Source organism: Paramisgurnus dabryanus, chromosome 14 (genome assembly GCF_030506205.2).
Source record: "Paramisgurnus dabryanus chromosome 14, PD_genome_1.1, whole genome shotgun sequence".
Lineage (NCBI taxonomy): Eukaryota > Metazoa > Chordata > Actinopteri > Cypriniformes > Cobitidae > Paramisgurnus > Paramisgurnus dabryanus.
In genome coordinates, this window is record NC_133350.1 from 25,452,539 (window position 1) to 25,476,106 (window position 23,568).

The 23,568-nt window shown below is 36.0% G+C and overlaps 1 protein-coding gene across 2 annotated transcripts in view; it reads left to right on the forward strand.

Annotated features, from left to right (window-relative positions):
• The first annotated feature begins 4,087 nt into the window (after positions 1–4,087).
• The window catches only part of camk1b (calcium/calmodulin-dependent protein kinase Ib), a 53,389-nt gene continuing 33,908 nt past the window's right edge, over positions 4,088–23,568 (forward strand). Inside the window, exons 1-2 of one of the 2 annotated variants that reach the window (XM_065241764.1) lie at positions 4,088–4,156; positions 17,339–17,449. In XM_065241764.1, the coding sequence (XP_065097836.1) occupies positions 17,364–17,449 (86 nt within the window). In that variant the 5' untranslated portion in view covers positions 4,088–4,156; positions 17,339–17,363. Of the gene's footprint in view, positions 4,157–8,430; positions 8,561–17,338; positions 17,450–23,568 lie in introns of those variants that run through there. The other variant, XM_065241763.1, reaches the window with a different exon arrangement.

The following is a 23,568-nucleotide window of genomic DNA, read 5'->3' on the forward strand; positions in this document are numbered from 1 at the left end:
TATCAACATATTACTCCATATATTGCCAATATATACTGCAATATATTACATGCATTAAGAGTATATTTATCAACATATTACTCCATATATTGCCAATATATACTGCAATATATTACATACATTAAGATTATATTTATCAACATATTACTCCATATATTGCCAATATATACTGCAATATATTACATACATTAAGATTATATTTATCAACATATTACTCCATATATTGCCAATATATACTGCAATATATTACATACATTAAGAGTATATTTATCAACATATTACTCCATATATTGCCAATATATACTGCAATATATTACATGCATTAAGATTATATTTATCAACATATTACTCCATATATTGCCAATATATACTGCAATATATTACATGCATTAAGAGTATATTTATCAACATATTACTCCATATATTGCCAATATATACTGCAATATATTACATGCATTAAGAGTATATTTATCAACATATTACTCCATATATTGCCAATATATACTGCAATATATTACATGCATTAAGAGTATATTTATCAACATATTACTCCATATATTGCCAATATATACTGCAATATATTACATGCATTAAGAGTATATTTATCAACATATTACTCCATATATTGCCAATATATACTGCAATATATTACATGCATTAAGAGTATATTTATCAACATATTACTCCATATATTGCCAATATATACTGCAATATATTACATGCATTAAGAGTATATTTATCAACATATTACTCCATATATTGCCAATATATACTGCAATATATTACATGCATTAAGAGTATATTTATCAACATATTACTCCATATATTGCCAATATATACTGCAATATATTACATGCATTAAGAGTATATTTATCAACATATTACTCCATATATTGCCAATATATACTGCAATATATTACATGCATTAAGAGTATATTTATCAACATATTACTCCATATATTGCCAATATATACTGCAATATATTACATGCATTAAGAGTATATTTATCAACATATTACTACATATATTGCCAATATATACTTCAATATATTACATGCATTTAGAATATATGCATCAATATATTACTTCATATATTTCCAATATATTATGGGATATATTAAATAGTATAATGAGATGTATTTAATCAATATATGAAAACGGCAATAATTGCAGTATTGTATAATATATTGCAATATATCACTTACATATATATAATATATTTTTATATAATATATCATGATATATATTACTTTGTAAATTTCACAATATATGGAGACACATTAAATATATTGTCATGTAATATATTGAGAAATATATGTTTGTTGCATAAGGGTCTCCACGCTTGTAAACACTGTGGCGGTAGTTTTGCATGCATCACGTGTGACCTTTCAACATGCTTAAGCATTACGCCAGATTGCGCTGGTGGGACACAAGGCTAGTGCAAGATGAGAAGTTATGGATTTATAGTACTTATTTTTTATTTTTCTCAATAAAAATTATGATGGTTTGCTAGATAAGATCCTTATGCCTTGGTTGGGATCATTTAGAGCCCTTTAAAGCTGCATCAAAATAGCAAATTTTAAACTGCATTTAATCTGTAAACTATTGAGGTCCAGTAAAGTCTTTAAAATTGAGAAAAAGCATGGAGTGTTTTCCCTAAAAAACTTAATTTCTTATTGACTTAACAAAAAAAGACATCAACATTTTGGATGACATGTGGGTGAGTAAATTATCCAGATTTTTTATTAAGAAAGTAGAGTAATACTTTAATGTATTTTCCCTCCTGACTTTCTTATTTTACATCATTTAAAATATTTTGAAACATTTCCATTCTTTAAAAGTTAATAAGATCACTTGATTGTTAATGTTCTGATAATTCATAACTGTTCTGTCAACTGTTTATTAATTGTAATGCATACAGCTGACATTTCAGCAAACAATGTTTATGTAAATTTTATGGTCTTTGCTTTTAAAAAATAAAGTTTTATATTCTAAGAATTTTGTATTTGTGTATTATGTATTTAATTACCATTTGAGACTATTGTTACTGTTACACATATAATATAAATTCCTAATTTAAAAGTGGCATATCAGTAAAATACAGAATGGGTTATAGTTCTGTACAAATACAGTAATTTGCTGGCAATATAGCTGCCTGTATGTAAATTTACAGTGTAAAGTTTTACAGTGTATACTGTAAAAATAAATAAATTACAGCGTTATACTGTATCTGACAATTACAGTGCAAGACTGTAAATGTTGTTTACAGTAGTGGTTCTGTAAAAATACAGTAAACGGCTGGCAACCCAGCTGCCAGTATTTTACTGTAAATTTACAGTGAAAAGTTTTACAGTGTACCTCTATTTTTTTCCCCTTATAAATATATCTATGTGTATAATAAATAAATGTAAACTAGTTTAGGTCATTTCTACCAACTGTGGTCATGATAATTATATTAATGTATAAACTACATGCTGAGGACAGTGCGATAAAGATGACCATTAAAATCATCTGCCATAACTGAAAAGCTTTTTTGGGGAGACACTATACTGTAGTAAAGTGGTTCTTAAACTGGGGGTCGTGGAGATTCCAGGAGGGCCCCAGATTAATGCCATTTTATAAAAAAAAATAATTTAGTGTAATTATACCTTTAAAAAAATAAGACTACTAACCAACAGCACTACATTGTTTAATTGAATATGTTTTATTTAATACAAATTTTATGTTTTGGAATGTTTTATGTAATACATTTTCTTGGGGGGGGGGGGACATAAAGGGATGCACCATACAGAAGGCACAAAAATGTTTTCACTGTGTGGCCCCCTATGTGTACTGTGGCCCCCACTTGTGCCCTTCATGATCGCCCAAAGCAGATTTATGACATAAAACATACAATTTAAATTAAACAAAAAATATTAAAATGTACAGTGTGGTGCTTTTTAGTAGCCTATTTATTTATTTATTTATTTATTTTGAGTTTTAATTACACATGATAAATTAATATATTTATAAAATGTCAAAACTAACCCCAGTATATACTGTAGTATTCTTTAGTATTATTTCCTGTAGTAACATAGATATGTATATAAAGGCTAGATGGCTCAAGGCGGAGTCAGCTGTGTCATCACTTGGCGGCCATCTTAGGTCAGTGCTGCCATAGTGCTGCTCCCTGCTGCTGTGGACGGAAGGTGAGTGACATACGCCAACTAAAATGCTCGTAACTTGCTGAATTCTTGACGGATTTACAAACGGTTTGGTTTTTTACAAACGTTATTAACGTGGCTATAATTCTGGATGCTTTAACATGTTTCATGAATTTTTTATTTATTTTTAGTATACGTATTCAGTGTCATAGGTACATCTTTGACGTTTATAACAAACCAATCCGTTTGAAAATCGGTAAAAAATTAAGCAAGTTATGGTCATTTAAAAGTACCTGCATCATTAAAACTCAATGCTACGAGTGAGCGAGCGCCCTGTCCTAAGATGGCCGCCAAAATGCGGACGTTCCACTCAATTGGCCATCAGCGCGGACGAGCCATCTAGCCTTTATATACATATCTATGTGTAGTAAACTCTAATAAATTGTGGTATACTATAGTATGTTACCATAATTACTACACTTAATGTTAATGTTTATTATAGCATTCTGTAGTATTATTTATTATGGTAAGTTTTAAAACTTACTATAGTAAATCGTAACTTATGCTTTAGTATTTTTGCATATTATAATTGCTTATAAACCATTGAACTGTAAAACACAGAACAAATGATTGTGGATCAACCCCTTTTAAAGGATTTCCTTTTAAGCGTTTAAATGATATCATAAGCAAATTTACAAAGTCAGATTAACTTCACAACTAATGTTTGATTAATGCTTGAATGGACACGCATATGTGAGCAAACACTTCGCTGGAAAAGTGAGAGAAAATAACAGAACATTTCTCACGATCCAAACAGACACATATTTTTTATCTACATAACCCCGCCTCCGTGACTGACAGTCATCGATTTCCTAAATGTGATTGGCGGAGAGCTTTAGAGGCTCGGTGACGTCAGGGCGGAGCTTAGAGGAACCGCAGTGGATCGTCGCGAGCGAGACTCAGCGAGAGCGCGCTGCGAGCAACACACGCTTCTGCTCCTCTCCGATAGACAGGTACGAGCATCTATCTCTGCATTTAACACGATATAAACTAAACAAATATGCATAATGTGTGATTTTGCCCGAATGGTTTATAAGGCTGTAATGTTAATGTCATATACTCAAGTCATGTAACGCAAAATGAATCACCCATTATAACTACTCTTTCTGCACGAGCATGCACTTGCACGTTAGTACAACTGAATACGAGATTAATATAGAGTTAATTTATATCAGGGCTGGGTTGTCTTCATTGTGACAGTCCCATATGAATTGTTATGATGTTCCGCTCTCGTAAAACGCGTTTGCAACTGTTGTGCGCGAGGGAAATCTCGTGTCAATCAAAGGGTGAATGTGGTTTACCACTCAGAAGTATGTAAGGGGTTAGGATGCACTGCAACTGATGGGCTGATCATATCTAAAGGGAGGGGTATTTAAACTAAATTGATTATTTTGTTAAAGGGGTCACATTATGAGCAGACCATTATTCTTTGATTTTAACAGACAGTTTGTTTTTAACAAATCAAAACTTAATCCCAATGGAAAACATGTATGCAGGACCAGCTGATGGTGGATCCTTGGTTCCTATGGTAAATAAAGGGCATGATCTTCAAGTGATCTTTAGATTATGTGCCCCATTTAAGCTGCAGGGTTTGTTTTGTGAACCTGTCACAGTGTAATGCAGGCTTTGTAAAAGGTTGTTTGTTTAGGAGCTGTTACCTACTATATTTGTCTCAACATGCAGCTTGAGTAAATGCAGCAAAGTTTTGAATCTTGTGCTTTTATTTCTAACTGTAAGAGAGATGGTGGAAATGGGAATTAATATGTTATAGCTGAAGAAAACATTTCTAACCTTATAGATGAGGATTACATGGACTCCTTTAAAATATGTGACACTGTCTGTGAAAACCCAGCTAAAGTAAAAACTGTTTTCTACAGAATAATCATGTGCAATGCAAAGAACATATCACTGATATCTTTAATATTGACTGAGAAAGTCATGTCAAAGATTTAAATGATAGTAAAATAATGGTTAAATATTGCCCATTATTAGATTTAAACTAGGAGTTCCCAGGGAGGGTCACGTATATGAAACCACTTAATGTTCTCTTATCTCTTCATAGCATCTGTTTCTTTTTTAACCAGTTCGTCTAGTCTAGTGGATCCACATGTGTTCCCTCGTTCTAGGACTTGTCTTCCTTGCATTCTTGTGCTATTTCCTAGTCTTGTGTATTTTAAAAGCTTAGCCAATGTTTTTGTTATTTAGAGTATTTTGTTGTCTTCTGATATGTGTGTTAGGAATGAGCCTTTCTTAGTAATGAATAATAACTGTAGTGTACCATTATGGGATGTGGTTAGTAACAGGCAGTTGTTTGCTCTGTTAAGCTGGTAGACTAGAATAGATTGAGGTGTTATCAGACGTCGTGAGCTGTGACTGATGTGCGGATGTCAGGGCTGGTTACAACTAGCGACAAGTCCTCTCGTCTTAGTTTGAGCTCTGGTTTGGACAGCCATTTGTGCAATTCTTTACTCGGCTGTAGAAGGAAGTAACTTTAACACATTTTAACTTCCTTGTGCTTTCCCTGCCATTCACTTCCCTTTAACTGTAGATACATGTTAACTGGGCAGCTGTATACTATAAAATGTAACCAAATAAAGCACTGTAAAATACACGTGGTATAGGATATGGTTGAAATATAGCCATATTTCAATACTGGCTTGCCCTTGCTTGAAGTAATAGTTTATACAAAAATGAAAGTATGTCATTATTTATTCACCTTCATGTCTTGTCAAGCCCCAAAAATTGGTACTTAAGTGATATTTTCTTAGTGATGTTATGAGACTAAAACAAAATTGAGCTCTTTTGTGTGTTCGACTTCATATGGTGCAGTGCAGACTTACAGGTGGGTGACATCAAAATACAGCGAGAGTGATTTGAAATAAAGCCCGACCGATGTTGGGTTTTTTGTGTGGGCCGATGCCGATATAAGGGAGTTAAAAAGGCCGATACCGATATATATCAGCCAATGTTCTTTATGTGTTTATTATGGTAAATTACCAGTCAAAAGTTTGGAAACACTTCTCATTTGTGTGTCCAAACTTTTGACTGGTACTGTATATACAATACAGTATATAAAATATATACTTTGTTGTGTATTTTCTGGTAGTCACATGCAGTTCATTTTTATTTTTACAGTTTAATATTCACGGACACTACTCTATATAGTGATTTCCCTTAGGCAAATTAACTGTTTTTTTTTGTGGTAAAAGTGTAGTAACCATGTTTTTTTTGTGTGTGTGTGTGTTGATTACTATTCGCAAAACCATGGATTTACTTAACTAACCATGGTTTAACTATGGTTTTTAAAAAGCAATGGTAATTTTGTGGTAACCATGGTTTTACTACAGTAATCGTGTTTTTTTTAGTGAAGTAAAACCATGGATAATTTTCCTAAAGGTTTGATTTAAGTGTACTGACCTGTTTTTTTATTTATTTATTCATCACAGTATATTCCCTTTTTATGACTAGATTTCTCGATTCCATTCATGTTTTCTGCATTGCATAAATCATAGGCTACTAATGGAGCAAACAGGTATGATAAGCACCTTGCAGACAAATTCATCCGCGATTATGAATGTGATATTTCCTCGCTTGCCAGTGAACTACGATTAACCCCGCTTCTAAATTAAAAACATGGTTTTATAACCCTGGGTTAATTTCAGGGATAACCCCGCTTCTTAATTCCAAGCATGGTTTCATAACCCTGGGTTAATTTCAGGGATAACCTTGCTTCTAAATTACAAGCAAGGTTTCATAACCCTGGGTTAAATTCAGGGATAGCCCCGCTATGAAATTACAAGCAGGGTTTCATGACATTTCAGGGATAACCCCATTTCTAAATTATAAGCAGGGTTTAATAACCCTGGGTTAATTTCAGGGATAACCCTGCTTCTACATAACAAGCATGGTTTCATAAACCTAGGCTAATTACAGGGTTAACCCGGCTTTTAAATTACAAGCAGGGTTTCATAACTCTGAGTTAATTTCAGGGTTAACCCCGCTTCTAAATTACATGCATGGTTTCATAACCCTGGGTTAATTTCAGGTATAACCTCGCTTTTAAATTAAAAGCAGGGTTTCATAACCCTGGGTTAATTTCAGGGATAACCTTGCTTCTAAATTACAAGCGGGGTTTCATAACCCTAGGTTAAATTCAGGGATAGCCCCACTTCAAAATTACAAGCAAGGTTTCATGACATTTCAAGGATAACCCCGTTTCAAAATTACAAGCAGGGTTTCATAACCCTTGGTTAATTTCAGGAATAGCCCCGCTTCTAAATTTCAAGCATGGATTCTTAACCCTGGGTTAAGTTCAGGGATAACCCCGCTTCCTAATTACAAGTGTGAAATGATCCTTAACCTAGGGTTAAAATCAAGGCTTAGAACGAAGATAACCCAGGGTTAAGCACAGTGTGAAAAGCTTTAGAGTTAACATTTCCAGTTCCGGTTCCTTGCGAGCTACCATTTTTAATAATAATCCTAGTCTCGCGTGAGAACTCCGGCCTTGCACGCGTGACCTCGCGTAGTTTCCTTTAAGTCACTTCTCGCGTGCGTTTGGTTGTGAAACGTAGTTTGCGGACCGGGTTGTCTGTGATTCTTCCTACGGTAAAGTCATTCAGTACGAAAACCCCTGTCGTCAATCCATCGTGCAGTCTGAAACAGCAGCGACTGAACGCTACCCCAGATAATCACATAGTGTGGAAACATCTGTGACCCGACTAGTTTGAAAATCATGCAGTCTGAACTGGGCCTAACCTGTCGATGGGGCAAATTGAACATTCTCTATTCAACGGTCTACAACTCCGTAATGAGATAAGATATGAAAATGTAATGACTACAACATATGTGCCCAATACTTCCTTCTTTCATTTGGTATGAGATTTGTACCATTGTGATGTATGGTGCTCAGTAAATGTTAGATAGCGTGAAAAGTGTGACAACTTACCCCACTCTCCCCTACTGCTATTTGTGATATGTTTGTTGGTTCGATTATAGACTGTGTAGGTTGGATAGATATATTTGATAATGGTGGTTTTGAATCGTAATGAACCGAAGGAGTGACAGTCATTTATGTGCCTGTTTCTGCAGTCTTTTGTAGAAATTTACTCAAGGTGAGAAAATACTCGCTGTGGTTATCGTGATGAGCAAAAGCTCTCTATTTCCTGACAGAGTTTTGTTGTCTGTTGTGGTTGAAGTGCTCACCTTAAAAGGGGAAGTACAATTTGTGGTTACAACACCCATGTCAGTCTCTATCAACGCAATTTGTTGAACATTTTTGAGTGCATATGTGCCACTGTTCCGGTCTGCTGAAGGTGTTGGTGTCTTTCTGTCCTGTTCTGAGCAGCCATGGGAAACCAGTGAGTATATTTATCTTCTGTCTGATGACTTGAGTACGTTTTGAATGCTGCATGATGATTTAGACGGTAGAGTTGTGTGTATGGATGTGCCTGTTTTCAATCCTGCAAGCTTGCCTTTTGATTCTCCTTTCTGTGTGGGTTAGTTTTCTTCAGCTGTCTTCTCTATCTCTACGATCTATTTCATGCAATTTTTTATGACCAGTTCCACACTAACAAAAAGTGAGTTTAAACCTTTGGACCTGCATGCGTAGTGGTACAAAAACCTAACGGGTCTTTGTCATGACATGAGATGCTTATGTATGCTCTTTAAACTTCTTGTCTGAGATATGGGATGCCTTTGAATCTTTAGTGTGCTCGAATTTTGCTTGCCTGGGGAGAAATGGATCAAGTGTAGTCTATAGCTGAAGGAGGTGTGTGGATGCTCTGATGTTTTTCAAACAACAAAACTGGTTTGTCGATTGATGGGTTTTAGTGTCTTTACTGTCCTCTGCATGTACTGTATCCATGTTAGATTTCATCTACTTTCCTGCACTCTTTCTTGGATGTCAGTAGCTGTCCTGAGCCTGCCAACTGTCTGGAATGCAGAAGATTTGAGGAAGTTTAACAGTATAAAATGAGAGATTTACAGTAGTTCAAACCCATTTTCTAGTTTATTTTTTTTATTTATTGAGTGACTGTGGCATGCTGTCTGTTACCACAGTAAACAATTTTTACTTGCACTTCAGTTTGTATAAGCAAACATGACTGCGTTTCCATGCAAAATGCAGAAAAACGCAAAGCCTTCAATCTGTTTACGGTCAAATGGATTTTGGTTGATTTTGTTTAGGTTGTTTTTTACAAACGAAGCAACAAATGATTTTCTGTAATAGACAGCATACTTCAGAACTTAAATTGTATTAAACCTTGTTTGAACGTTCGTTCCTTAAAGGGACAGTTCACCCCAAAATAAAAAAACCATGTGGTTTTAAACCATTAAATTCTGTTGAACACAGAAGAAGATATTTTGATAAATTATGTGATAAATGATAACCACACAGTTGACAGTACACAATGACTTCCGTAGTAGGGGCGTGAGAAAATATCTATACATGTGAGTATCATGATATTTTGTTTGGCATTACTGTATTAATTCTCAAAAATGCAATATTGATATTTTTCAAATAAAAATCATTCAAGATTCATGGCAGTTGTTTCGTGTTAAGTTTACATCCCAATCACAAGATAGCATTCTTCTAATCTCTGAACTTAAACAGTGACAGGAAGTACTGACATTTTTTTTGCTAAGGTTTGCATATGGTGGTGTGTTGTCATTATTTGTCCCAATTTCGCAATAAACTAATCCAAAATATTTCTGTCTGAAATAAATGTAAACTCTCAAGTGCGCTTTACTCTGTTTCCAGAGGAATTTTCAGATTGTTAAATTTAGGATTGGGTTAGGGGCTTTTAAAAAATTCTTAAACTTATTTCCCACTAATTTGAGGGGTAAAAATGGTTATAGGTTTGAGTTGATGGTAATTTGGGGTTTCTTTGATGAAGACGTCACACATCACATCTTACTTTGAGGTAGGGCTGGGCGATAATTCGATAACGATAATTTTACCGATATAAACTTTTTCGATAAAACGATAAGGACAGTTCGATAAGTGATCGATAATGTTTAAGCACTGTGCGTAATGTTGCGCGAGCACTTCCGGATGCGGCACGCGCTCTTGGTTTACAATCACAGTGACAGTCAGACTTGAAGGAGTGGAAGATGAGGCAAGTTATTTATTTATTAGTAGAGACCTATGATTTTCGCGATGTGGATAACGCGGACGGAATCACGGAATCCAAATGCGCGGAAACATTTTCTTGTGTGTAATGTTGGACGCGCAAACAGGGTTCGTCAAACACAGCAGACACAGGTGCGTGCAGTATACTTTACTTTCATTCAGCGTCCGCCTTGCGCACACACACATCGGCACAGCTTTAAAAGTATATTTACAGGACATTCACAAATTCAGGAAACTGAGGAAAAGCAGCAGATCCACCACTGCAGTGAATATAGTGTTTGGGTATGTGCGCTCCCACAGCAAAGTGACACCCTTGACATCCATTTATCAGCGTGTATAGCTCGTATATGTATAACACACGCGTGATTACTGAACTAAGTTTTCTTTCTTGTTTAAGTGAACATAAACAGCTGTTACTCAGTATATTGAAACTTAAAGCAGTCTGTCTTGGGTCTTAAAGGGACAGTAGTCTGCTGCTTTTGTGTCAGAAAGTGTTGATTTCATAACAAATAGATTTACATTTAATACAGATGCATTAAAACAAGATTTTAGTTTTTGTATTTGTCATGTTCTGAATAAAAAGTAGTTTAAAACCATTATTAACTGTCTGGTTTTTACAATTTTCATTCAGGAGCAAAAATCTGCCTTTAAATTTGACAGGAGTAAAGATTTGTTATTTATCATGATAATTATCGATATCGACTGATATGGAAAACATTTTCTCGATAATTTTTTTAGTCATATCGCCCAGCCCTACTTTGAGGCTGTTTACACTTGACATTAACATGCGTTTTAATCGATCTGATCACAAGTGGACGACGTTAATGCCAGGTGTAAACGGTGTTTAAAACGTTTTGAGCTCGTCCACTTTCAACCACATTCAGAGGTAGTCGAAACCCCTTTCGATCGGATTGCTTTCAAGTTGAAGTTCCTTTATTTGTACCCGTAGGTAGATTTTGTTTGCAGTATAGATTCCTCATACACACATAAGAAACAAAACAAAAACCACACATATCACACATCATTTCAGTTAAAAGACAGTTGGAAAGTTAAATAAATTTTGTAAAAAATAAATAAATGAATAAGTAAATAAAAATAAAAAGTTTCTAACAGTCAAAAGTTAAAAACAAATAAAAGCATGCGACCACCTTCCCTCCGCCCATTTATCTAATCTGAGGTACTAAACACAAATTTTATGTCTTTTCTGACTTCTGGCATAAACATACGGTGAACAGCTAACATATACACGTACAAAACACTGTGCAGCATGTTTAGTTGCTAAACAAGCAGCGGACTCCGACATAATATTAGTTCGCATCCATATAAACTCATCATTACTCCCGCTCGCGTTTGAATGACAGCAGAGAGACTCGCCCACCGTCTCGCAGACCACCCCCTCACAGTATTCAGGACAGAAGCGGTCGAATGTGGACAAAATATACAGATTTAAATACCAGGTGTATTTGCACGCTTTTCAGTGTATCAAAACATATTGCACAGTAACCCATTCTGTGAAAAATGCAGCATTTGTGTCAAATTGACATATATTTTTATGTTAGTTTTACTTAACAAATTAAGTTAAACAATTTAAAATTGTTTTTATAAGTTATGTCAACTTATTACAAGTCAAAATTTAAAATAGTAGGTTGATCTGACTTGCAAAACCAAGTTGTTTTCTCTTCATGCTGTATTATTTTACTGTGCATGAATTGCGAGATTCTTGCCGATACACATCCCTATCAGTAACATCAAAATGTGTTCAAGAGAATAAATAAACTCATACAGGTTTAGAACAACATGAAGGTGAGAAAATGATGACAGAATTTTCATTTTTCAGGTGAACTATACCTTTAAACTTTGATAGCTGCAGGCATTTAGATGTTTTCACTGATGGGTAACATCAGAATACTGTCCGAGATGTTGCTCAGTTAAACTGCCACATCTTGCACTTCTGTTTTAGAAAAGAGGAAATGTGCTAACACAGACTATCACAATTAACACAAAGGTAAACCAGAGCAAATATGCAAACAGTTTAGAGTATTTACCCAAACTGTTTGCCTAAATAATTTATAATTCCATCGCAGCTGGTTGTAAGTTTGTCAATTTATGTTAAACACACAAAGATCACCGAATTACATTTGAAGCGTTGCCAGAAATGGTGTCCAGTTAAGTGCCTACAACAGCACACAAATTGTAGTTAAAAGAGATTAAAACACTAATGCGCTATTGTCTCTACATTTTGACGTTGGACGACATTTCGCATACCACACAAATTCGCTGGGTTCTTTAGATAGAGGATGATGTTAAGATGGTTATTTTAGGCAGAGAAGCTCTTTGATTGTTGTCTAGAATTGATGTGTACAGTGGGGGATGAAGGGGGGCTGTGGATGGCAACTCTTAACATGAAGAAATGCCTCTGCGCTCCATAAATAGACACAGCAAACCTCCACACAACAGAGGAATCGTGAGTCCAACTTGGACAGGATTGCAGAAGATTACTCAATTTTAGACAGAATTTGTGAAGCTCCATAAGTTACATTTTTGCATTAATCTTCTGACTGTGTAACAAGAATTTATAATTAAAGAATGTTTCCATTTAAACACTCCAGCATAATAGTGTATATTTAAAGTGTATTGTGTAAGGCGGTGGTTCCCAACCCTTTTCACTTTAAGGCCCCCTAGTTGCACACAACACTATTCGAAGGCCCCCCACTCACTCAATTTTCTTCACATAAAATTAATTAGAACTTGGAATGACTAGAGCAGGGGTCTCCAAGGGCTACCACAATGGATAAAACAATGTGGAGGGCTACTTTTTGATGTAGTCTACTAAAAACGTTTTTGTTTTACTTTTTTAATTTTACTTGTTGATATGGGCCCCCATGGAAATCTGCTGAGGCCCCCATGTGGGCCACGACCCCCTGGTTGGGAAACACTGGTGTAAGGGATACTATACAGCAAGCCGGTTGTTATCACCGAATAAACCCTGACACCCTGATCAGGATTCAGGACATACTGTATATTCAACCTAAAGGGGTTTGTTTGCGATAACTGGCTTGCTGTACATTTTCCCACATACTCTCTAAAAACGTTTCACTATTATTTACTTAATTTTATTGGTGAAACAGTTTTACACACAAAAAATATAAAGTACTTTTTAAAGCTGCAAATCCTAAAACCGTTTTTTACAGATTTTAAAAACTAAAAATATTGATTCGAAATGAATTATTATTAAAATTCTCAAATATCTGAATAAAAATTGACCATTTTATGGTAATTATTGTAATTGTGGTAATTATATAGTAATTATTGAGGAGATCTTCCTCAATTTGTTAGTTTAATACTAAATTATTTTTATTAAAATAAAATATTGTTTGATGTTTGATTTTTAAGCATTTATTTTTGGTAAAAAAATCAAATAAGGGATATTCAGAGATTTTATTAACTCTTTCACCGCCAGCGTTTTTAAAAAAAGTTGCCAGCCAGCGCCAGCGTTTTTCATGATTTTCACCAAAGTTTAATGCCCTCCAGAAAATGTTCTTCTTTAAATATATAAACATACAATATACCAAATGAAAGAACAGACCCTCTGCTTTCAAACAAAAAAAAAAAACGTTTCATCATACCTTTAGTGGTTCTTTTGCAATCAGCTTTTGAATATGGGTAGGTTTTTGCAAAAACACCATATTTTGAGCAAAAAGCAGAGATAATTCCATTTTTGTGACGGACTTTTCATAGAGATCCGATTCAGAGCGATCTTTAAAACAGACACGGACATGCAGCCGTGGAAACGTGTTGGTATGGCTAGTGCTTTTTGTCCCTCTCTGCTATTATAGTTTATTAATATGGCAGAACGACATGGAAGCCTTCTAGGACTTTCCCCTTCAATGTAAGTAAAGAGAAGAAATTCTAAGCTTACAAAGAAAAGTCAGATCATTGCCAGAGGTCATGTGAGTCTAATGAAGACATATTTATGAATAAAGACATTGATTTTGACTAATAAAATACTTAAAAACTACATTTACAGTCCATTTAACCAAATGTTCTCGGCACTTATTATATGTTCATCAAATAGTTTCACTTCAAATTCGCTTAATCTCAGCCTCTCAATACTGCTTTGTTGGCAGAATCCATCAAGAGATACTGTAAGAAATACAATTTCAACCTGTTTTCTAGCGGCTCTGAGCCAAGATATTCAAGAAATTCAAACAAGTTCAAACAAGATAAACTGCATTTGCATTAAATTTGCAAATAATAACTTGTTATTTTATTAATTATGCATATTTATATTTTATTTTGTAAGTATTAAACTATACCCGTCTGTGTTAGTTTCAGGCAGGAATAATAAACCTACCACTGGCCAATCAGAATCAAATATTCTAGAGCACTGTGTAATAACAATTTTAAAGGGCTGTCATACTGACCCATACTGATTTAGTAAGCTTCTACTTAACTATTATTAACAGTATCAATATATCCCAGATAGTAGGGAGTAGGCCTGAGGCGGTAACCGAATTACCGCCATACCGCGGTCAGGTGACCCATGCCGCGGGTCTGAGCTCCCCACCGTCATAACCGCAAAAAAAAAAATACACTTGAAACATTGGCTTGCACTTGTGTGTATGTGGGTTATACACGCAGCTTGTTAACAACCGCAGCTTGTTAACTGAACATTAACCGTTAACTGATATGATTTTTAATATTAAATTGTCATTGAGTAGAAATACAGGTGACATTGTCTATGACTCAGTAAAAGGAATACAAACATTTTATTTAATTTGAACGTGCAAACAGCCGCAACAGATCAACAACAGGTTTCATACATTATTAAATTGTCACGCAACATAAAGAGCACGCGATCAGGCCGAGGATTAATATCCAAAGAGGTTAGATTGTCTCTTTTTCATCTAGCCTACAACAGTGGCCATTTCTAAAGCAGGACACATTTCAAAAAGTTTTTCTTTTGCGTCTTCTTTCTCCGTTTGTGGAAAAAAGACAGATGTTTATGGTAGGACAGACGCGGACTGCCCGGGCGCGCGCGAGACAGACGCGGACTGCCCGGGCACGCGCGAGACAGACGCGGACTGCCCGGGCGCGCGCGAGACAGACGCGGACTGCCCGGGCGCGCGCGAGACAGACGCGGACCGCTTCATCTTGCGCACACACACACGTCTCCGTGCAGCTTCAAAGCTATACTCACGGACACATATGCAGTACAAGTGATTTCTCATACAAATGGTTACTTTACCAGACCGTCAGGGCAGCAATAATTTGCGTCAAAATTGCGTATCCCTATAAATTAAGGATAGAAAAGTGGCGAAATGTCTGTAGGCGCGTGTAGACACGCACAATGCGTTAAATTTTTTTTTAAACTGATAATATTAATTGTTCAAGTTGTTGAATGTTGAAATTGAAGAAATGTGGAAGGAAATAATATTCACTTTACACTGTTCCTTAAGTAATTTGCACATGTTTTGTATTGAAGATAAATAAATCATGCATGTTATTTAACTGGTTGTCTTGCCAATAAACCACAAAACCGTGGGAATTTGTTGATTACCGACCGTGGTAAGAAAAAATCCAAACCGGCCCAGCCCTAGTAGGGAGATTGTTGTCTGCAAGCACATTGGTACTAGTCACTACATCACATTTGCATATGTTTTAGCTCTGCTTTGTCACATTGCCAGCAATCTCTGGTTCATTTTGTGAGCTCTCTTTGAAAATCAATGACGACTTGTCGCTGTCAGCATAAACGCCCCTTCACAGATACCAATACAGAGGCAATGACTCATTCATTCGCTTACATCACAGGGCCACAGTCCCATTGACAACAAAAACATTTACCAGAAATTCATGTTGAGCCATGTTTTTTATTAAGTACAGTATTTCCATATTATGCATGCAAATGAGAAAAAAATATTGTTGAGAACCTGTGGTGGAAAATTGACAACAGGTAAGTGGTAGGTAAATGTGTTTTTCACGAAGCATTTAAAAGCCAATCAGATGCATTGCACGTATGAGATATCACAGAACTAAATGGTTAGTCTGTTTTTCTTCAATTTATTAGACTTCCACTTGGCTTGTTAAATGCACCTGACTTAAAGCAATAGTTTGATGTAGATGTGCATAACTTTATTTCTTCAGGAGAACCTAAATTAATAATCTTATGTTGTCGGAGCCGATGGTGGAGTGGACTGTGCTCCGACAAATGGTGCAGATGCACTTCTGGCGACCCGAGTTCGAATCCAGGCTCGAGGTCCTTTGCCAATCCCATACCCCTGTCTTCACCCTATACTTTCCTGTCATATTCTTAATTACTTTCTATCCAATAAAGGCAAAAATGGCCCAAAAAATAACTTAAAATAATATTCTGTTAAAATGGCAACGTTTTATTAATTTTCTTATATGGGACTCCAAAAAGCACATATATGTATCATTAAAGTAATCTAAATCGCGGCAGCATCAAACTGTTATATTTGTCTTTGTATGCAAAACAATTGCCTGTAACCAGCACTTTCAGACATATCCATGTTTTTATGGAGGCGTCTGACTGACAGCTCGGTTTACTCTCATTTGTCTCAATGTAATCTGAGCTAAATGAAACAGTCGTGGCTGATTTCAGATAGTGTTAGTTGCTTTCACGGTACTTAATGTGCTTTAACAGCATAAGACAAGCCAGTGTCATATCGCAAACATAACCCTACCTTTTCAAATTTCTCTATATTAATTTTGTGTAATCCATTATTTACCTGTCATGATTAAGTCATATAGACTAAACAATAAATTTCCCCAAAAAACTGTCGCATCAGGCCTGCAGAGATGCGCATGGTGAGATCAAGGTCTTGAACAACCCTACAGCTCAAAAGTTTAATGAATTCATTTGAACATTTAATTTCAAAGGGGTTACATGTTATACAGCGTACATACAGTATCATACAGTAGAATATGTTGTAATATTAAAGACTTGATTGTATATCAACTTAAAGATTTTCTCTTTATCTCTCAGTTTATCCATCGTTGACTGCAGCAAAATGCCATTGGGAGAGGATGGACACTCTTGGAAAAAGAAAACCTCAAACATCAAGGAAATCTATGACTTCAAAGAGGTTTTGGGAACGTAAGTGTTGAAAACAATTCACTGCAGACTCAGAAGCACCAAACCTGCTTCTGTTTATATATTCAGTTGATGACAGCCCTTTTTTCCTGACATTAATCATACTTGTCCACATTGTGTTTCGCTACTGTTTAGTGCTGAGGAAAGCTTTGTGTTGGCTTATGTGAGCGTGCCACTTCCCCTGGATTTTAAACAAGCAATTATGTTGTTTGCTAAAGGGATTTTTGTAGAACAAAACGGGTTTTATTACACTACTGAGATGAATGCAGTCTCGTAATTTTTCTCAAAACATATTTTACTGTCGTGTGCATTTGAAAACAAAAATAATAACATTTATTTAAATAGTGTTATTTCTCAATGTTACATTGTTTCAAAACAACTTTACATGATAACAAGGCAATGTTTCATTTTCAAAACTGTGTCGCTACCTAAAATTTCCATGTCTACAACTGCTCAGGTCATAATTTCCAAATGAAACTATCCAGGCTGTCGTTGTTGAAATGGATGTTAGTAACAGAGAATTGCTTTTTAGTCCTCTCAGAGTTTTGGCTTAACTTCTGAAACACTTACACATGGGTTAGTTTGCTCAGAGCCAGTTTAAAGACTGGGGGCCATTCTTTGGAATTTTTTGGCTTGCTGAGATCAAGGGTGTGTGAGTTGACCCCTGGTCAGTGCATATACAGTCACATGAATTGGGCTCTTATCCCAGACCTGGAGTCTCTGACCACAGCAGCATTAAATCCTGATAAACAATCATACAGAGAGAGAACAGGAGCTCAGGTCTTGTTTCTTCTGCTCTAATTTTAGCGGTTATAATGAGAACGCATAAATATATAATATGTTAAGACATGTTATGATGTTATAGTACTGTCTCAAAATCTAATTGGAACAGATTGTATGGTCTTTGAATAAAGTATTAGGTATTAGCAGTTAAAGGGCATTTATATTTCACTCAGAATATTACCTACACTTTAAGTAGAAATGGTCAAGAAATAATCCCAAGCTGTTTTTGAGATAATGTATTATTATGTACTAGGAGTGTCACGATTCTCCAAATTCTCGATTTGATTACATTTTCGATTCTAAGGTCACGATTCGATTCGATTCTCTGTATTTTTGTGTTGTTGTTGTTGCTTTTTTGCTTTTTTAAGAAAGATAAAAATGCTATGCCATTATTATTTATAATTATTATTATTATAGTTTCACATTAACATGCACATTGGGTGCTTTTCCTAGCATGGGGGTTTGTGGGCTTCACTTTACGCAAGAAAGCTTGTAGGATTCCTTCTGGCACGCACATGGACTTTAATGCGCGCGTCTTGGACTCCTAACATCTGAAATAAATCCAGCGCGTCATAAGCAGCTGCGCTTCTCTTTCTCTCACGTGCACGTGCTCTCGCATCTGTTTGAAGTCTAAACATAAACTAAAGTAGTAATCCTTACCTATTTGTTCAGTTTTATGCATTTCATGAGGTAAACTATCCCTTTTGTTTAAAATATAACCCGCTGCATCTTGGTGCATCTCTCACTCTTGCGCACAGGCAGAGAGCTGCGATCTGTCCGAAGTCAGATCACTAGGTAGTAATCCTGTTTATGATATGCATTTCAAGGAGTTGTAGCAATACATCCCTCGTGTTTAAAATATAAATCTCTGAGAGTTGTTTTCCCCCGCTTGGCAAGCCGACTGGACGTGACATGGGGGCGTGGCAGCATCGACGATCCCATTTTTAAATTCGAAGTTTGAGGGTGTGACTTAATTTCAATCGATTTCGATTTAAAATCGAAATCGTGACACCCTTATTATGTACAGATATGTATACATTTGACAACAATATATGCGCTCTTTCGTACCAATATGTACCTCTGTGGTGCTAATGTGACCTATTTGGGAGCTAAGGTGTACTTTTGGAAAGGGTACCACCCCAGTTACAGCTAGGGACCATTTTTTCTGATAGTGTACTCTGTACAGCTAATATTCTGTACTATAATTTGTAGCATCATAAAATGTATTTATGTGAGATAAGCTCCTCACTTTCTCAAGCATGGAGGTTTCCATCGTAATTAAAGTGTTTTCTTGAGGTGAGTTTTGTTTGTTGCAGAGGATTGTTTGGGGATAGATCAACAGCTCTCTGCATCGTTCAACTGTGAGTTCATCGTGGGTTGGTTGTCTTGGCAACAGGAGGAGACACTTTCCATATGGACTATAACTGTTGCTATGGAAACAAAGTTTTTATTTTCTATTAATAATCCAGCGGGTAAATGTGTAAGCATTGAGAGCCACAATGTTCAGTCTAGTGGAAAAGATTTGGGGAAGATTGTGTCCAGCTGTGTTAGACTGCCGAAATGACTTGGGCATGTGAGGCAGTGGACCGCGCTCAGCATTTTGAAAAACGTTCATCTGGTTCCTCATCAGATCCAAGACTAAACAAACACTTTTAACAGGAGTTTAGTTCAAACTGGAGATCATGTCCTTTTAATGCTATCATTTTATTGTGTCTTACTAAAAAATCTCTTGATTCATTGAGTAAGTGAGGCAGTGAGTATCATGAAAAATAAATCTTTGCAAAAGCCAAGCCAATTTCTTGGAATAGATTTGTACATTGCAATAAAATATAGCTTGTGGCAAATTGTTGTATCATTTGATATAATACGATTATTGTAATTTCATCAGCTTTGTTTTATGCTAATACAGTTTTTCAGTGGGTGCACTGGGAGCGAGAGGTGATTGGGTGAAACTGATTTGGTACCGATGGTTGCCAGTGGTTAGCTGTAGTAAGATGGACTGAGCTTTGGCAGCAATGAAGGAAAAACTCAGAAGTTTCAAGAATCCTTTTTTATGGCAATTTTATGGAATCAACGTGCTGTGTGAATGGGGTTTTAGACCAGTCAGAAACTACCTGTGAACCATTAAGAACATCTTTGCAAATCTCTTTTGCATGGGCAAACAAGCAGAATTCTCTTCATAAACCATCTAGATACATTTCTGATGGTTTTGTGGTTCCTTTCTACACATTTGTTATGTCAGGATTCAATTCCAAGCGGTAAGTGTTGTTTATATTCACGTCTCATGAATATATGGCCCTACACCTTGGACGACAGCCTACGAAGCGCTTTCATATGGTTTCACATAAATACAGTATGTTACGAATACGTTTCAGCATATATGGCATGTTTCACAATTCCAAAGCAGCTTTCATGAAATGGAAACAACGAAAACACAGAAAGGCAAAGAACAACAAAACAAAAGCATGGCAGTTTTTAGATAAAGTTTAGGAGGATGGAGCACATAAAGTTACATGGAGTTATTCAAATTATTTTTTTCTTATTTGAATAATGTAATAAGTAGTACTCCATTCCATACTATAATATGAGCATTATCTAGGATGGAGTACATGGAGGTATTCACATTTTTTACTAAAAATAATAAGTAATACTCCAATTTAGGGATGCACCGATACCTTTTTTTGGAGTACGAGTACTTGCATTTCAGTACTTACCGATACCGAGTACTTAATAAAAAAAACATGATTTAAATTTACAGGTAACAGCTTTAGTCATATAATTTAACAAAAAAAACAAAGGACTAGTTTTCCAGTTTGTTGTAAACTCTGCCTCTTTGGACAACACGAGGCATTAACCCCTTACACGCCGCTCAAACATAGACATTTCTCAGACCGTGGTATCGATCCCAGGTATCGGGGGACTTTTAACGAGTACGAGTACTTTAGAAAATGTGGTATCGAGGCCGATACCCGATACCAGTATCGGTGCATCCCTACTCCAATTCCAAACTACATCTTTGAATCTTGTCCAGAAATTAAGTAATGATGTATTGGGTAAAATATAATATAATATAATATAATATAATATATGTTAGATTGTAATTGGACCATTATAATGAAATCAGTATTAACATAATGTGCGAAAGTCCTAACGTCAGCAGTCTCCCAGTAAGCGAGTGAAAAGGGCGACAGCAGTCAAGGGGTGAATAAACTCCTTTGGGGAGACAAAAAAACCCTTAGCTTGATTTTACATTATTCTAATTATGTATCTAATTCCCATGCACACACTGTTGTTTGCTCAGCTTGTATGAAGAAGCAACAGACGGTGTATTTAGCTTTTGGGTGGACGCTGTTTGTTCCATTCTGTTTCAGCAGTTGTTGATATAGTCAGCACCAAAATCCATCAGGTCTCTTTACCCCCCACCCCGATCCTGAGTTCTGATTGGCTTTCATGAGTTTTCTCCACCAACTAAGTTTATAAACAACATAATGACTTCCTTGAGATCTGATCTGATGTTTGGTCTTTCTGTGGACACTCTTTAACACAAAACTGACTTTTTTGACATCGTCATTAAGAGGAGTGTGTAATCTTCTGTATGTACACATCGTTGCAAAGCTAAGCAAATGTACATTAGTCGTGTGACCGGGCTGGCCGTTTTTAAATGTTTGCATGTGTGCCTGTTTTATAATGTCGTTTTTGAATAGAATATGAGGGGTAGATCATTTCTGTTGATAATTAATCTGAATGTCATGAGGTTATTTTAACGCAATGGCTGTTATAAAGTGAGAAATTAGTTTTTTGTTGGGTTTTTGATTGATAGTTTTGACTCTAATGGATAAAGGGTTAGGTAGCATACTGTTTGTTACTTTTTGGCAAAAGCGATGAAAGTTCATAAGCATCTGTTTAGTGCCAGGTGAAATAGTCGATTTGACTACTGTATAACTCTGGTGGTTACTGAAATGTTAATTTTCTTTTAAAATATTTTGAATAAACTATTAGGTATATGTGCTTTTTAATTTGTTCTGGTGGGATTAGGACTTGGTGTCATGGTATCTTATGACCCAGTTTCCTCTTGTAAAAAGGCATATTACAGAGAAACAAGATTGGAACGATTGGAACGGTTTTATCCATTGGGATTTTATTGTGGAAAGTGGACGGTGCAAATGATTTGATTTTGATGTTTATTTTCGTTTCTTAGTTTCTGATCTTAAGGCCATTTTCCTACTTATCGGTTCATATAATTAACTCCATCTGTGTCCATGCTGGAATGAACATATGGAACAAGTGACACATAAGAGTTTGTATTGATTTTGTCTAATGTTTACTGCATGTTTTTGTGACATTGTTAGCCCGAATATCTTCCGATATGTGCTGAAAAACTTTTAACACCGATTTAAAATCCGTTGTCTAAAATAGCAAGTTCTGTTCACTAAAGGTTGCTGATCAGTAGAGGCGGGTGGAAGGTTTTTGTACAACTAGTCAAAATATTTACACAGCAGTTTTATGTAAAAGGTTGCTGAGCAGGGGAGCTTTTTTGGTTATGCTACCTAAAATAAAGTTGCTTGTTGCAGAGCAGAAATACATGTTGACATTTTCTAAAGAAACGAGAGCCTATGAGAGTTATTGACTATTTTGTTTTGAGTAATTTTTATTTTAATAATTGAGTAGGTTAGCTATAGCTAATTTGACACACTGTGTCACAACAGCACACAAGCCCAGTGTCATTACATGAACTGACTCTTCCCAGCATGCTTTGCAGGACTGACACAGTGGGCGGTTTGGAAACACTGGAATGATCAAAAATCAATGCTCTGTATGGATCGCCTCTGGCCTGTGCTACTTTTGCTGCTGACCCCGTCCTCTCTTATACCTTAATTTTAGTGATTGACAGACAGTGAATGAGTAGGACGGATGGGGGTTTGATGAATTTCTGTCCGGTCAACATAATGTCATACTTAATGTCAGACTTGTGTTTTTTGGTGCACCTCTGGATAGGCAGGTCCACGTTTTTCCAGGACCACTGCCCAAAGCTGAGGTTTCTCACAAAGACGTATGGCTGTGTTTCCAATAACATGACTCACAGTCAGTGTGTCACGCCCCTAAAAGCTCCAGGGCACAGCGTGAGATGGCCTGTTTATCTCCTGATCTATAACATACAGTATGCTCAAACATCTTAAAAATATGTCCATGAAATGTATTTTATTAATGTTGATGGGAAAACATGTTTTTTGGACACAGAGAGAGACTGGATTGCCATCGCAGGCATAACAGTCAATTTTAAGAGCCAATCACTTCATAAATGTCATGTGACTGACCACTCTGGAGAGACTGGAAATGAC